Genomic DNA, 18217 nt, shown 5'->3' on the forward strand with positions numbered 1-18217 from the left:
TTATGTTTACGTATTTGAACATTTCTGAATAGAGGAAATGCCAATGAAACAAAAAGTGAACAAATAAACAAAACTGATCTGTATGTCGGGTTTCTGGCTCGTTTAACCAACGTACGATTCATAACCTATACCTTGTGGATATTTCACAAGAGATGAAGCAAATATCCGCGAAAAGTAGAAGTTATTTTTAAAAAACTATTTCAGCACGATTAAAAAAAGAGAAAATGCCGGAACATAAGTTATTTTCGTTCAGGTTAATTATGGCAAACAATGTACTAAACGAATACTGGTTAAATGGCAAATGTTATGTACCCATTAATTTACATACGAAAGATTCTTACGTGATAGAAGAGTCACATGATGATCATGATGATGATACCGACCACCCGAGTAATGGAGACCAAAAGACGTTAGTGTTTACCAAGGGACAGGTCATTAACAGATTTTTCTTCTTCCAAGTCGTCATGGAAATGTTTTAGGTTTAGGCAATTTTCACATGTAAATTATTCAAAAGGGTAGGACTTTCCTTTGGCACTGTCCCCTTTAAAGAACATTATTAATATTATGATTATAAATACTTATCATACATTGATGATTGATGTAGGGTTAGGGTTAATGACGGTACCAAAGGAAAATCCTACCTTGAAAAGTATGTGTTAGGTGGGGGTACCGGATGTTTTGACCCAAGTGTAGGGACCGCGGACACTTTTTAAATATGACAAGAATGATATTGATTTTTTGCTATACTGAAGAAATACCTTTAAAAGAATTTAAAAAATAAAATAAAAAAATAATTCAATTAGCCCTGACCCCCCAAAATAAAACATTTGTAATCAGGGTAGGTAACTCCGTTTTGCAAAAAAAAATAAAACCCCAAAAAGTTTGGCACACTCAAAATTGTAGGAATGTATTCATTATTTTCAAATAAAATACCTTCAGTACCATTAATATAATCAGTATAATCGACTAATTGGTCATTATAATACCCATCCACCCTCAAAAAGGGTTCAACATAAGAAAATGGCCATTTTTGTTGCAAGCATATATCATACAACATGTGGAATGTAATAAAACTCATTTGTGCATTACAAATGAACATTACCATCATCGTCATGTGCTACATATAACTCCTCATTCGTTACACACATTATCACAGCATTCAATTGTACAGAGTAAAGAGCATCAGTCGGCCATGGAAAAAGTGATATATACAGGTCAATGGTCAATATGTAAGAAGACAAAATGTGTACCATTAATGTTGTATCTCTGTCAAAATGTCAACTTGTGTGTGTGTGTGTGTGTTATATGAGAGATAGAGAGAAGTGAGACAGTGAAAGAGGGGGACAGAGGAAAAGGACAGAGCAAGAGAGATAACAGATGTATGTGTTAGGTTTTGGGAAATCGAGTTTCTTCATAATTACAAAATTTGGAATAATTAGAGAGAATGCTTCATTGTTTGTATGGTTTTTGATTTTTTAAAAATAAGTTAGTGGCATTAATTTTTTTTACATCACCCATGCTGTGTTATTGAGACAATTATATACACATTTAGTGCTGTCATTGTCAAAGGTGTGCAAACAGTGGTTTAATTGGTGAAACGAAAAGTCGTAGAATACATGGTTAGGATTTTAAAAAGTTTTTTTTACATATTAAGTATAATGTCAAAGTTGACATTTTTACCTGGGTACCACTTTAATTGATTACAGTCAGTGCTCCACAACTGGTGTAACAAAGGCTGTGGTGTGTACTATCCTGTCGGTGGGATGGTGCATATAAAAGATCCCTTGATGCTAATCAAAAAAGAGTAGCCCATGAAGTGGCGACAGTGGGTTTCCTCTCACAATATCTGTGTGGTTCTTTACCATATGTCTGATGCCATATAACTGTAAATAAAATGTGTTGAGTGTGTCGTTAAATAAAACATTTCCTTCCTTCCACTTTAATACTAATATTAATAGTTGATATTTTGACATTTTTTCCAGTGACATTTTGTCCTACATCCGTTAATTATAAAGATGTGGTTATAGGGATTATTTTTATGTGATTCCCTAACAACAGATGTGTCAGGGCCACAATAAATGTATTCATAATAACAAATCATTGAAAATGTAAACAAATATCCGCCATCTTGGATTGTAGTAAACAGACAAACAGGAAGATGTTGTTAACGGGCGATCACAGTTATACAATAAATCAAAACATCTAAATTTTGTCATGTACTGCAAGAGTAATAAATTAAATTTAATTACCTCACAAAAATAAATACTTGCAATAATGACAACAACACTATTTTTCAATAATTAAATGCGATATCGCTACTTTTTCACTTTGCTACTGAATAAAACGTAAAGTGGCAAGTAAAACGAGTTCTATATTTGTTATAAAGTTTTATCAATGTATTTTATACCTGTTACAAGTACTGGTATTCTTCCAATATTAAACAATAAATGTTTTATAGACGTTAACTAACATGTGCTTTTCAAACCTTGCATTTGGCAATGGTGTAACGGATGTGAGTAGCGCTACCAGTCTTCCGATGCGGTCTCTACCAAGTGTCTGTTCGCTGCCAGTCATTTCGTCCTCGACGAATTGTTAGTTCGCCTCCAACAATTCGTTGGTTTGCCCCTCCCAATTTATTATGTTGGGTAATAAAGATAATTTTGAAGAAATTTTAGTTTTGGTTTTGTTTTGTGTGCAAATGTGTTAAAAATATATATTTTGGATTAGCATTCTTACTTGCCCATAATATTTTTACACTTACCCATCCGAAAGTTTTCTTGTTTCAGTGAATAATTAATAATACTAGTATATAATATGTCATATATATGTAATTATTATAATAATACATTATCCCAGCTTAATATATTCTCAGAACCAAACATACAGGTACTTCGACCCCTGGCCGCCATTGTTTGTCACGTGCATACGTGAAGCTTTTCCTTAGTTACCTATGGTTTGATAGTGAAATGAGGCAACTTTCGTCGATAATTTACAGCAGTTAACGGCCAAGATGCCTACAAAATGTTTTGCAGTTGGCTGCATAGATCATAATATGATGTTAAAAAAGATATTGTTTTATAAATTTTGAAACGATGAGGCCAGACGCTGCTTCTGGGTAGATGAACTAAAACGTGACAAACCTGATGGAATGTGACCTGTTGAGTTTAATGTTGTTGCTTGTCGACACTAACCGACATTAATAGCAACCACAGTGGTTAAAGCATGTGCAATGATAAAATTTTGACGTTATATACTATAAATAAAATACACAATTCCATCGACATCTATGAAAAAAACAAAACGGATGCATCCAGTTCTTGAATAAAGAGTATACTCGTTTTATCATCAAATTTGTGTGGTCTTCATTTTTCATTTAATCTAATTTTATAGTAACTTGGACATTCTCTATACTTGTATTTATTTTGCCATACTTCAGGTACTACATCTTATTTATTTATTTATTTTTAATTTTTAAAATAAAAGTATATACCATTAAATTACATATATAATATAATAATTACAATGTAAGTATATACCATTAAATTACATATATATAATAATTATAATATAAGTATATACCATTAAATTACATATATATAATAATTACAATATAAGTATATACCATTAAATTACATATATATAATAATTACAATATAAGTAGTAGCTTAAACTGTAATTAATATTTTTTTGCAAATGTGTCTGTAGCAGGCCTGCAGTACGAAAATATAGGTTGTTTTCTTCTAGTTCTACTCTCTCTCTCTCTCTCTCTCTCTCTCTCTCTCTCTCTCTCTCTCTCTCTCTCTCTCTCTCTCTCTCTCTCTCTCTCTCTCTCTCTCTCTCTATATATATATATATATATATATGGCTTCTCCCCCACCCCTTCCAAGACTATCCCTACTACTAGAGATTTTGCCCCTCCCTCACTCCAGATATTGTTCCTACGTGTAATAGCCCAAATGTATAGTGTATTAAACAAAAAAGGTATACTTAATCTCTGAAACTAAAATAATAGACTGTTTAGTATTTACTGTGTTTATATATATATGTGTGTGTGTGTGTGTGTATAATCTGCTTCAGTAATTACCTGCAATAAAATGGTCATCTGCCATATCTGATATTTGTTTTCCTTTCTGAAAACACTGACATGGAGAATAATATAGCATTTAACCATCTCATTAATACATGTTCCTTTAATTTGCTGCATAAGTACAAGAGGTAATTTAACCCAGGTTAAAAGCAACTTTGGTTAAATATATGTAGTCTAGCAGAAGGCATATTGATATAGATCAGTTTACTAACAGTCAAATTTGTCTCCATCTCCTTTCTCCAGTTGTATATATTATAAAAAATTAGTTTTGTATGTATTACTTACATTTTAATTGCAATAACAATTCCAGTACAGCACAAGACTGAACAAGAACATATCTGCAGTATCCACTTTGACTAGATATAAAACAACACCAATATATATATATATATATATATATATATATATATATATATATATATATATATATATATATTATATATCATTATTTACTCAGGTATGTTTTTGTGTTTTATTAATAAATATACCATGTTAAACCCTGTTATTAAAACATTTGTATGTTTGTTTGATGAGGTAACACTATCTTTTAGTAGGTTGTAAACCGTGACATGAAAATAACTGAGGGGAGTTATTAATTGCTCCCCTAAATTAGATTATGGGGGGGGCAATTTAAAATATTAATATTCACATACCAAAGGGAGCTATATATTATTCTCCTTGAACTAATCTCAGGGGAGTGATGGGTAGCTAGAGAGAGATATAGCTCCCCTTAGATGACGAGGTCTAAGGTTGGCTATATTTTATTATTTTCTTTTCGCCTGCATTCAACCAGTAAGAAAGGCCAACATCATGAGATAATTTCACAATCTGTAAAAACAAAATCATTTTATTATTTCAAGAAACTGTTGGGTTTTTTTTAAAGAATAAAAGAATGTATTCAGTGGAACATTTTCACTGTTGCCATTACATCTATATAATAAAATGACAATAATAATACTGTAATTTAAAGTTGTAAAGTAACAACTTTGCAATTGTTTAATTATATCATAAAAATAATTATCTTGAATCATGCATACAAATTTTATTATACATACAAATGATATATTTTGTAGCCCACATCATAATTATTATAATATTAATAATTATTTTATTATTTCAAAGTTGTTAAAATTTATAATTAAAATTACCTGAAAATTGCATCAACAAATAATTATATTCTGCCCAACCTGCCTCTAGTCAGGTCCCCTCGACATACTAGCTGTACGAAAACACGTTGGTAATAAATATATATTGTACTAATTCAGATTCCCGTTGTTCGCTTCTGTTATATGACAAGCCAAGCTGCTATAATACGCATTAGACATGCTGCTATGTGTTGGCTACAGAAAATAAATGACAATATGCAAGGTATGCAAAATGTTAATATGATAATTTTATTCTATGTAAAACGGTAATCACTAAGGCTTTGCTTCACCCCCAAACACCTGCATGATTGGTAGCTAGGCCGTGTGACGTCATGCCGGTTCCAAGAATGCCATCAATGTCCCAAACTGTGTTCACCTAGTGCCGTACCATAAATATATGTATTGCATAAACTTTGTTTAGTCAGTGCATACAGCAGCAGCAGGAGCTGATGTCACTTCCCTTCCAAGCTAGAGTACATTGTAGGTGATCCTAGTATGCATTTTTCGAACACACTTGTAAGGCTCATATTTGGCCTGGTAAATAAAATGTGTTGAGTGTGTCATTAAATAAAACATTTTCTTCCTCAAACTAGGGATTTTGCGAACAATAAATTCTCAATGACATCATCAGTGAAATGAAGAAGAAAATCTTCACCATGTAGGTGCATCAGTTACATGTATGCTAGTCCACACTGTATACAGAATACAACCCGACTCCTGTGGCTAGGGATATTCAATTTTGGGCTAGTAGATAACTACTATTGCAATGCCCGATGGCTAGTGAAAAAAGGTTGTCAAATGCTGCATTTTAGTCTGAATATTGTAAATATGAATATCCAGACCCCACTCCCACCACCACCCCCAATCTTTTTGTTTTTAAGCTCCATTCCCCTCTTTAGGTGACATATCTGATTATATTATTATTAGTCAAATTGTATTTACTTGAAGTAAGATAGGGCTAGTGGATTTTTAATCGTGGGTAGTAAACGTTTTTAATTACTGACCCCATGGCTAGTGGATTTTATAAAAATTATAGAAGCCCTGTAGAATAGGTAGTCAAGATGAAGGAACACTGATTGCACATGTATACATGTATATTCTATATATATGTTGGACCTTCCAAATTAGTAGTGAAATGATAAAAATATAAATAAATCTCATTTATACCGTTAATATTAACGATCATGGATGAATCGGGCTGTATACTGGTATATCTGTCATCCAGATTTTGTTATTAATTTCAATACTTGGAAATAAGCCATTCTTCATTGCCACAAATGTGACTCTCTTTCATTTGGAGGAAAACCTGAGAAATGGGGCAAAGTCTGTGGTTAAAAGTATGTCAATGTACTGCAGGCCTGCTACAGACACATTGTCATGTACCTGAATGATGATATAGCGTTTGGGCTAACTGACGTCACTGACCTTCAGGGATCCTTTCACTATTGAAGGGAATTATTTTGCAGGGAATTAAATTTGCTCTCTCAAATTATAATTTAGCAATTTTCAAATTATAATTTAGCAATTTTTATGTGAATTTTTCCTGTAAAGATATTTCCCTTACAGTATACCATTTATACTCATCAGTGAGCAGTTATGTATGAATACACTTGATGTACATAAAAGTGTTAAAATTTTTAAAAAAAATTCTATTTCCAGAGGTATCCTGTGACTCCATTTCAAATACAAATTGAGAAGACTATTTTTGAACCATGTTGGGTTTCTGTGGAGATGGATGGCGAACGCGTTTGTTACTCACTCCTTCAAGGTCAAAATCGTCAGACACGGTATTTATCAATTGCACTTTATCAAAATCATCACACAAGGTATTTACCTATCATATACAGTATCCAAATCATCACACAAAGTATTTACCTATCACACATAGTATCCAAGTCATCAAGACATGGTATTTACCGATCACACACAGTATCAAAATCATCAGACAAGGTATTTACTTATCACACGCAGTATCCAACTCATCAGACATGGTATTTGCCTATCACACAGTATCAAAATCATCAGACATGGTATTTACCTATCACACACAGTATCAAAATCATTAGACATGGTATTTACCTATCACACACAGTATCAAAATCATCAGACAAGGTATTTACCTATCATACAATGTATGTAGTCAAAATCATCGGACACAGTATTTACCTATCACAAACAGTATTTACTAAGCTGGGCTCACACTAGAAAACATTTTGATTCAGCCAATTTTCAGATGTTGAGAGTATTTTTTAGAATATTAACGATTTTATTAGTCAGATGATAAATGTAACCAGTTTGGACAAAAAATTAGCCGTTGGCTAATTTGGCAATGGGTAGTGTGAGCCCTGTATAGCTGAAATATTGTTGACTCGACAGGAATTTGAAGGAATTATTCAATATACCACTACTACCAGTTATTTAATAAGTAGCACTAAGATGACTAGCGCCAAGATCACTTAGTGGAACGGGGCCTATAATAATGTTTGCTTGTGTCTGCATAATTTGTAAGCAGGGCTTGAACTCAACAATGGCACCGACAGCAATTGCCGTTGTCAGATACAAATTGCCATAAGTAGACCACATAACCGATGATTGTTTTGTGCCATTGGTAAAGCTCTTGAATAGTGGCAAAATATATACCCTTACATATAGATGTACATTATCTACCAGTATATAACATTTGTACATTTGAAATATTTGTAGCCTACATACTGTGAAATAACCTTTCAGTTATGTTTATTTCCTGTAAAAGTCACTTAAAAAAAAAAAAATGCTGTGAGCAAGTTCAAAATTGCTGTCGATGGGCCGTTCCACCCATTGCATTTTTTTTTTTTAATTGCCGTGGGAGACAAATTCTTACATTCGAGTCCTGTGTAATGTTTGTGTGAACCTGTTTTGTTTTATGGTTAATGCAGTGATACATTTATATTTTGTAGAGTAATTGATGGAAGGAAATGTGGTGATGAAATCCGAGAACTGGCTTTCTCTCTTCCGTTGATGACAGATGAGGTAAGTAAGTTGCTAACCTGTACGCAGGTAAACATTTTAACATAAATTTACCTGTCTCAGAGACTGAGTATGATGTAGCCCAGTGGTAGAGTACTCATCTGAGGTGTGAATGGTTGTGGGATTGATCACCCTCTAGGGACTAGTAGGAGTGGCCTGTGTGGTGGAGCCAGGTTTCCTCTCCTTATTCAGAACAAGAGTTCAAATAATCAAATTAGGCCTGCTTTTCATTAACACAATTCTATGAGCTATTTAGACCAAGAGTTCAAATAATCAAATTAGGCCTGCTTTTCATTAACACAATTCTATGGGCTATTTAGACCAAGAGTTCAAATAATCAAATTAGGCCTGCTTTTCATTAACACAATTCTATGGGCTATTTAGACCAAGAGTTCAAATAATCAAATTAGGCCTGCTTTTCATGAACACAATTCTATGGGCTATTTAGACCAAGAGTTCAAATAATCAAATTAGGCCTGCTTTTCATGAACACAATTCTATGGGCTATTTAGACCAAGAGTTCAAATAATCAAGGTGCGGGACGTAGCCCAGTGGTAAAGCATTCGTTTGATGCTTGGTCGGTCTAGGGTCGATTCCCGTTGATGGACCCATTGGGCTATTTCTCGTTCCAGCCAGTGCTCCACAACTTGTGTAACAAAGGCTGTGGTATGTACTATCATGCCTGTGGTATGGTGCATGTAAAAGATCCCTTGCTGCTAATCGAAAAGTGTAGCCCATGAAGTGGCGACTGAAATAACAAAAAATATTTGAAACTGCCTAACAATTAGGGTTCTTTCAGTATTAGTTGTATTATTTTTTGTTTTTATTATTATTAATAAAACAATTTTTAGAACAGGGGGGTACTCAATGTAGTTTTTGTCACACTAACATAAAGACGAAGGTGAAGGTTGACCGACTTGTAGGTCATATAGTTTTTTGATGTAAAGTTTTAGACTTGTAGGTCAACCAGTGTTAACGAAATTTCACCTCCAGTGTAAAGGGAATACGTTCCTCGTATATTTGTGTGACTACAGTCTTTCGTTTATATATGTACATATAGTATGAAGGTATAATTAGACTGGTTGATAATTCCAGACACGTGCTGGACAGAAGAGGATCGACGCGGCTGGTTCCATCACAGTAAAGTTGATCGAGGCTGTCAATATAGGGCTACAGAGTTTTATACCAGCGACGAAAGTAAAAACTAATTACTTGCCGCAAGGAGAATTCCCACAGCTTTCGAAACAAGATGTATCAAAGAAAGGTTAGCCATTGCTAGGCAGTGAGCAGTTCAGTGTACATGTGCTTTGTCCCATCTTGAACAATTTAATATCTGCTGTAACCCAACTGACACAAAGAAAGAAGTGCCTAACTTGTTTCTTACTCTCTTTTTTTCTTAATTTCATCTTTTAAAAAAATTATCTGGTCCTATTAGCTGTCAAATCTTGGGATAACTTTCTTTCTTTGGATATTCTTAGAAAGTAGTCCGAGCTATATAAATATACATCTTTATTCAACAGGAACCATACCTTATTTGACCAATTAGGATACATTATCTCCCTTTATCTTCAAGGCATCTATGTACAGTTAAAGTTTGTTTTGTTTAATGACACCACTGGAGCACATTAATTTAGTAAACAGCGGCTATTGGATGTCAAACCATTTGGTAATTTTGACATATAGTCTTAGAGAGGAAACCCACTAGATTTTTCCATTAGTAGTAAGGGATCTTTTTATATGCATTATCCCACAGACATACCACAGCCTTTGTTATACCAGTCGTGATGCACTGGCTGGAATGAGAAATTGCCCAATGGGCCTACACGATGAGGATCGATCTTAGACAGACTGTGCATCAAGCGAACACTTTACCCTTTCTAGGTACATGACTTTAAGGCCCAAAACACTAAAGCCGATTTTGGGGTTTGGTGAGATAGTACTAGTAAAAAAAAAAATGAGATGCTCTGAAATGAATGTGACAAACCATGCCATGTCTGTGCTGGCACAAACTGAAACAAATTACAGCAGATGACATAGAACATGCACTATATTTCACCAGACCCAGGCCCAGCTTTGTCGAGTTTTGGGCCCAAGTTAATTCTTATAACACAGGGATGGAAACTAAACATTCGCCCTCCTTGCTGCAGGTGAGTGGAACTTGCTGGGAACAAGTACAGTTTAAATATGCTAGTCCCTTAAGCTAGTGATTCTTAGCAGGTGTGACCCAACTTTAAGATGCCGCCTGTCGGTCTATTTTGCCATGGTATCACTATACTCGTGGGTATAGCCTAAAGCGTGTTCCTTGACTGCTTTCTCAGGACTCACCCTGTCCATTGCCAAATTAGCCAAGTGTTAATTTCTATACAAAGTGGCTACAATATAAATTTACTCTTTGAATAATAAATTTTTCTTTAAATTAACCACTTTAAAATAATTTTCAAGGAAGTTCTTCACATATTTGAAAATTTGCTGAAACAAAATTGGTTCCAGTGTGAGCCGTGCTTGCTACAACTCACGTAGGTTTCAGCTTCTCTGGGTGTGCAGTGTTCAAGATTAACGGTATCCCGATATCCTGGGGATACCAGAATTTAATTTTGGATGCCAGACTTCAAAGAAAAAAGAAAGAAATGTTTTATTTAACGACGCACTCAACACATTTTATTTACGGTTATATGGCGTCAGACATATAGTTAAGGACCACACAGATTTTGAGAGGAAACCCGCTGTCGCCACTACATGGGCTACTCTTCCAAATAGCAGCATGGGATCTTTTATTTGCGCTTCCCACAGGCAGGATAGCACAAACCATGGCCTTTGTTGAACCAGTTATGGATCACTGGTCAGTGCAAGTGGTTTTACACCTACCCATTGAGCCTTGCAGAGCCAGACTTCAAGAACCCTAGTATCCCACCGGGATGCCATATAATACTAAATTCTCAGGTGGGATACCAGATTTTGAAATGTTAGTATCCAACTGGGATACTGGCCAAGAATTTTAATCTCGAATACTGGTGTCCCAGTGGTAGGAAGACTAGTGATTCTTCGTGGAAACTAGTAACATTTCAAGCCAGTGGAAATATTTCTTAATTTCTGACCCTATAACAAGATCTTGGCTTGAGGCTTTAATGGTTATAGGAGACTTGTATGTGGTTGCACTGCTAAATTCTGGACTTGACCTTTAGACTACTGTAGTGTTTTTCCTAATTTGTTTTAGCATGGTACAGCACCATGCCTCAATAGTCTAGTGCCATCTTGCCTCAATCAGCACCATGCTGCCCTGAGATTAAAGAAGCCTTTTTCAGTAATTAATTCTAAAATTGCCTTTATAAAACACCAAAAAAAGGTATTATTAATTAATAAAATAGGTCTTTTATATCTTTTGCCATTCATTTATTAAAGCAAACACATAAATTACATTAATGTTTATTTCAATTAATTTTTGTCTGTTTTTAATGAAATACAAGTGCCCCGAAAATGGTAAAATGCCCCAAAACTGTTTGGTCTATCATGCCTTGCCAAATTTCTAGGGAAATCACTACTACTGGATTGATTTTTTACTAAAAGCCACATGAAGGAGGTAGAAGTTAGTAACTTTTGCTCACATATTTTTCGTACTTATTTTAGTTGTCCAATCAGGTTTCACATCCTCAAAGTGACCGAGATGTTCTGCCATTGTTATGAAGCAAAAATACTCCCTGAAATTACCTTTTTATATGCCCGTCTATGATGGGTCATATTATGGTATGATGTTGTCCGTCCATACATCCGTCTTGTCTATTAACTTTTTCTTGTCCGGACTATCCCAGTCGAGGCATGGGATTTTTAATCCAGATACCGACTCCAAACCCTGAGTGAGTGCTCCGCAAGGCTCAATGGGTAGGTGTAAACCACTTGCACCGACCAGTGATCCATAACTGGTTCAACAAAGGCCATGGTTTGTGCTATCCTGCCTGTGGTAAGTGCACATAAAAGATCCCTTGCTGCTAATCGGAAAGAGTAGCCCATGAAGTGGCAACAGCGGGTTTCCTCTCAAAATCTGTGTGGTCCTTAACCATTTATTACACCGCGGTGACGGAGATACCCGTGAGAGATTTTTCATATCCCACAATGTGAGATATGCTTTTTGAGAGGTCATGACCTCCGATCACTTTTCGCACCCTTGTTTTGGCTTTGTACATAATAAATGTAGCATATCTTACCGTAATTTCACTTAAAAGCCATATTTAGTAAAAGGTACAATGTTTTAATCACAAGATTTTCTTCAAACACATTCAGGTGTGTTGTTCAAAAAAAAAAAAATCAATAGCAATTTTGCACTGAAATTTTTCCAGCATTCTTAAAACGGAAACGTCATGTACCCAATTTATAGCTATTGTAAGGAGATGCAAAGTGACGTCATTGGAATACTGACATCATTCAAATTCAAAACTAATTATTTCAATTCCTGTGTATTTGTTTGCTTTTGATTATACACATGCTTTACAATTTACAGCTGTTTACTACTAGTGTGTGTTATTTGTTTTAATTATTTTATTTTTGGGATGGAGGGACTCTATGACATTGCGAAAGCATAAATACTTTAATAGTATAAAAAGAGTGCATAGGCAAAGAAGGGTTATGCGCTCTGAATCACTCCGCTGTTTTGTTTACGTTCAGTGTCCTGTTTAGTGAGAGACAAAAAATATATTTGGCGACTCAAATTAATAATGTAGCGCGTTGTAATAAATAGAATACTATACTCGTCCCTGTGAGAGACCGTTTATATTACAACTCGTGTGTTGTCGATTGTACATCACTCGCTTCCGCTCGTGATGTATGATCGAAAACACACTCGTTGTAATATAAACGGTCTCTCACGGGGACTCGTTTAGTATTCTCTATATGTCTGATGCCATATAACTGTAAATAAAATGTGTTGAGTGCGTCATTAAATAAAACATTTTTTAAATTTTTTATTACTAGGTCACTATGACCTACTTTTCACAGTCTACTACGCAACAGTAAATCCTTGTCCGGATCATATCTTGCATACAGATGCATACAGGACTGACCATCAAACCTTACATGTAGGAACAACTTGGGATGGTGGTGTGTCACATACAATTACTAGGTCACTGTGATTCAAATAAATTAAATAATTTGTCTTTATTCTGAACATCACAGGAAAATCTTGAACTATGAACTGTTCATCCATCCCATTGCAAAAATTTCACATAATTAGAATTGAATCACACCAGTAAAATATTCATTAATATCTATGGTTTTCCATCAAACTCCTGACAGGCATACCATGTACCTCACCGGTACTCTTGTTAAATCAAAGCTTACAGTTATTTCTCACAGATAAAAAAGGTAAATTAGCCATGTTGGTTTTATCAAAGCTGTTTTTGGTTGTTCTGTTTCCCACCAGTCCTATGTACATAATAGAAGGCAATATGTATTAATGAAACCAATACATGCAGTATGCAGTATTTTGAACTGTGATATCAGGCAAGATATCTCGCCAGCATTATTCTTAAAGTTTTAAACTGGTACATGTAATTAGCAAATGGCCAATTTTAGGTATTAAGTACGGTTTTAATAAGTAGACAGACTTGTTAAGTGGATGTGGATAAAAAAATAAAATTGCCGTTAACTGTTGTACTTTGTAGAAAATGTTGGAAGATATCATCAACTTTTTTGTTTGCCTATAACTTATTTTGTAGGGAATCTTGAAAGATGTCAGCCATTTTTTTCCAATAACTATTGTGTTTTGTAGAGAATCTTGGAGCTGTTGTACGAGAAGGCAGGACAATTCTGAAGCTCATGTACAACCAGCATCAGGGAAGGAAGACGCGCATAAGATACGTGAAGGGCAAACTTCTCGAGGAGATGACCGTACACTACCGGCCTCTAGAATCGCTGCTGGACCTTGGGGTTATATTACTTGACGAGTACAAGCGACTGAAGAAGTCGATGACCGTGGATATTGAGGAACCATTAGTTCCATGCGACACACTGCCAGCCAGCAGCAACAGCACAGACGATAAAAAGAAAGCATGCACAGAAGAGGTGCAGAATATCGTAAGTTCAGATCATGTGCAAAATAACATTGCTGCTGGCAGCACACTGGTGAAGACAGAAAGTGTCACTGTAAATACGTTGTTGAAACAGGAATTCCCAGTCACACAGACACCGTGTTCAAACAATGGTTTGCCTAAAGTCGAAAACGGAGGAGAGAAAATGACATCAGATTTTCTCAACATGAAATTGGAAATGACAAACTCATATGATGATGTGATCTACATAGAAGACGACGATGTGACATACATCAGTTCATGTGTGCGTGACAGCAACAATGATGACATCGTGTGTCTGGGTGACGAGAGCATCATTTACCTCGGTGACGACAGCTGCTATGTGTTTGACACGACACCACAGGATATATCTATGGTGGACCTCACAGACGACGTGCCTTCCTGAATGTGGACCATGTCTGATAGCATCTACTGCTGCTCTCCACTATTGCATTGTCATGTATTGTGTATTGTCATGGTGTCAGACTTTATTACATTGTCATGTATTGTGTATTGTCAGGGTGTCAGACTTTATTGCATTGTCATGTATTGTGTATTGTCAGGGCATCAGACTTTATTGCATTGTCATGTTTTGTGTATTGTCGGTGTCAACTTTATTGCATTGTCATGTATTGGTGTATTGTCAGGGCGTCAGACTTTATTGCATTGTCATGTATTGTGTATTGTCAGGGTGTTAGACTTTATTGCATTGTCATGTATTGTGTATTGTCAGGGTGTCGGTGTCATGTATTGTGTATTGTCAGGGCATCAACTTTATTGCATTGTCATGTATTGTGTATTGTCAGGGCGTCAGACTTTATTGCATTTTATGTTTTGTGTATTGTCAGGGTGTCAAACTTTATTGCATTGTCATGTATTGGTGTATTGTCAGAGATTTATCCAGGCATTCTGTGGGTCCGGACATAGGCCCCTTCCCAAAAGAAAGTGACACTGAAAATTTTCAATTTCTGTTCTAAAAATTCACAATACCGGTATATACTGATGGAAAGAAATAAAGTAACACGTGAGAAATAACATCAAATGTTGACTACAACCAAAATCCTCGTCCACAAGTATCAGGAAATTAAACGTGTTACTGGCGGTCAACCCCACAGTACTGACATGCAGTGCCACAATACATCTCTGTATTTTATACACACATTACTACTCCAGTAGTGAATTACATTTGGTCTCATATACCACATGTTCCCTTATTTCTTTCCATCAGTATATATTTTTTTTTGTTATGTCTGTTCTAATAAATTAATTTAACATTTTGTGTACTGCATCATTCAGTCGCCTTAAATGTATCACAAGTGTGATGTGCTCACGCTAATTTTCCCAGTCCCATCAAACATGGGACCCTGCTGAAGTATCCTAGACAAATCCCTGGTTGTGTTGTCATTGTTTGCAGGCTTTCAAGCGGGCCCTTCTTTTCCCTCTTTTATTTGTTAGGCTCCTACCTTTGCACACTTTTTCTTGAAAAAGCCCTACTGTCCCTACCTTTTCATAAAAATAGTTAGAGAAATAATAGAAAAGTTTTAATTAAATGCATTGATTAACTAATCTAAATCTTGATTTTAATAAGAAGCAGTTTCTAGTATTTTTGTAGGATAAGTTTGTTGCAGTAGGTCTCCAGTGCTGTAAGAGGGGTTCCATGATGAGAATGACTGGTGCATGTTGACAAGTCATCTCCTCATTCTGTTGCTGAATTCCTCTTGAAGCACTGGTTTCTAAGCAATGATACACTACATGCACATCAGAATTGGTGAATAGGTCAGTAGTCGTTTATTTGCATCAAAAAGGTAAGTAAAGAGCCCTACTTTTCCCTACTTTTAAAAAGAAATCATCCTACTTTTATCCCTACCTTTTTGTTATTGGTCACTTGAAAGCCTGTGTTTGTTGCAGGGACTCTCTCACCTTTGTTTAAAGGACTTTACTGCCATTTTAACATGTTTTCAGCTAACCAGCAAAATGACCACACCCCCCCCCCCCCCCAAAACAAATGGGGTCAAATTGCCAAGTTGTTTTTTGCAGTAGTGAGAAGTCGAAGTCCAATATTTTGAACATAATCTTAATTTCAAAAACAAAAATCATACAACAGATTTCAAGACACTGACTAGTTTAGTGTCATAGCTGCCTTAACACCTTGGTCTGTTTTACTTGGTACAAGACTGTATATTGATGCATGTCACACCATTTTTTCTTTCTTTTCGGACAGTCATTTCAGTAATGCCAAAAAATACTCATTACTTTTATTTTAACATTACAATGACCCATTAATTTTCAGATACTGAATGATATCGCATTTTTAATGAAAATATTCAATTGTTTTGCTTAAAATTTTATTACCAGAATTAGTATTTAATAACGCCATATTAAGATTCAAACTGAGTGTATACTTAAGAAACTTTACAACTGAACATGGAACGATAAACATTCACTTTGCCTGTTATTGTTTTTTCAAACTTCTCCCTTTCACCCTAGAAGAGATAACTCATTTTTCCTATTCTAGATTAGGACTTGGCTAATAGCCTTTTAAATTTAAAGCAACGAAAATGATTTATTAAATACATTTTCAGAAATTCTGGTGAACTTATTGTCCATATAGCCAATGTGTTTGGTTATCCTAATGTTTGTACTAGGGGTGTCACAATATACATACCTCAATATAACGATATGTATCACGATGCCTACTTCACAGTGTTTTCCCAGTAAAACAAGAATTTGAAGTTTGGGTGAAATTATTTTTAAAATAAGAAATAAACATGATAAAATAAAAATGTTGATTAAACCGTATTAAACAATAGACATATTGACATAAGCAGGCACATATTCTTAGTCCATTTCACGGTTTTTCCTTGATTGTAATAACTTTCAATACGTACATCTCAGTACAAAGTGGTGTTGGTAATTAAAATAGGAATCTGTCAAAATATAAATGGATACACAAGCAAGAGTATCGTGAATCATATCGCCAGCAGTAGTATCGTGATATATCGTATGAAACCCCTAGTTTGTACAATAGCAATTCAGTTTGGAATTTGCAACACTACAAGTTGACAGGTCTTAAAGAAGAATATGTTATGAAGAATTACTACAACTTTATGACAACCAGAAACTCTTTGGATATACTGATATTGGTATGTGTCCGGTATTCTAAGCAAGAAAACTATAATTAATATAATTTAAATTGCCCTTTAATACTATTTACTTATATGCGGAGCTCGATTTATTTTTTCAATTAGTTTGAGATTCATCTTGGTCAAGTTGACCTTTAATAAAAAATGATGGCTTCATCAAACCTTACATTTTTGTGTTAAATTTTAAGATGGATCTTAAAAAACGAAGCTCCATGAAGAATTTTGTTTGTTTTCAATTTTATGTATAAACATTGTTAAAGTGATTGGCTAACACCACGGGAAATCCTGATAAACGGAAACCCAACTTTAAATATCAACGTTTGTAGGTTTTTGGCTTCATATATGTATATATTTTGTTTGTATTTTGTGGTTTTCAGATGAATACCAGATAACAATATTGGTTTAATTATTTTTCAGATGATAAATCTCAGATTTTATACAATGTCAGATAAATATGGAACTTTTCATGTTCTTATGACAAGAGTGCTAAGGATTTTTTTTTCTTTTCAACAAATAAAGCATTTTATAAATTTTTTACATCTGTTTTTCATGTTTTATCACTTGTGCAATAAGAACAACTTGAACAGACGAATGTCTTCACCAGTGGTGACTGAAACAGTCAACAGGACAAGAAGTATATATGAGGGGCAGTCCAAAAATAAGTTTACAAGGCACATAATGTCATTAAAACTGAGGCATTTGATTGCAGCAAACATTTTACTTTGAGCTGAAAAACTTTGTCATGTGACGGCCGTTGGTCAAAGATGGTCACTCAATTGG

At 34.9% G+C, this 18217-nt stretch overlaps 1 protein-coding gene across 5 annotated transcripts in view; it reads left to right on the forward strand.

The window, feature by feature from the left end:
* Positions 1–17971, forward strand: part of LOC121389400 — a 30351-nt gene extending 12380 nt beyond the window's left edge. For 2 of the 5 annotated variants that reach the window (XM_041521009.1, XM_041521010.1), the window contains 4 exons: positions 6892–7019; positions 8169–8241; positions 9334–9502; positions 13997–17971. In XM_041521009.1, the coding sequence (XP_041376943.1) occupies positions 6964–7019; positions 8169–8241; positions 9334–9502; positions 13997–14700 (1002 nt within the window). In that variant the 5' untranslated portion in view covers positions 6892–6963 and the 3' untranslated portion in view covers positions 14701–17971. Of the gene's footprint in view, positions 1–137; positions 432–5261; positions 5456–6891; positions 7020–8168; positions 8242–9333; positions 9503–13996 lie in introns of those variants that run through there. The other 3 variants (XM_041521006.1, XM_041521008.1, XM_041521007.1) reach the window with 3 other exon arrangements.
* The last annotated feature ends 246 nt before the right edge of the window (positions 17972–18217 follow it).

Source organism: Gigantopelta aegis, chromosome 14 (assembly GCF_016097555.1).
Source record: "Gigantopelta aegis isolate Gae_Host chromosome 14, Gae_host_genome, whole genome shotgun sequence".
In the NCBI taxonomy this organism is placed as follows: Eukaryota; Metazoa; Mollusca; class Gastropoda; order Neomphalida; family Peltospiridae; genus Gigantopelta; species Gigantopelta aegis.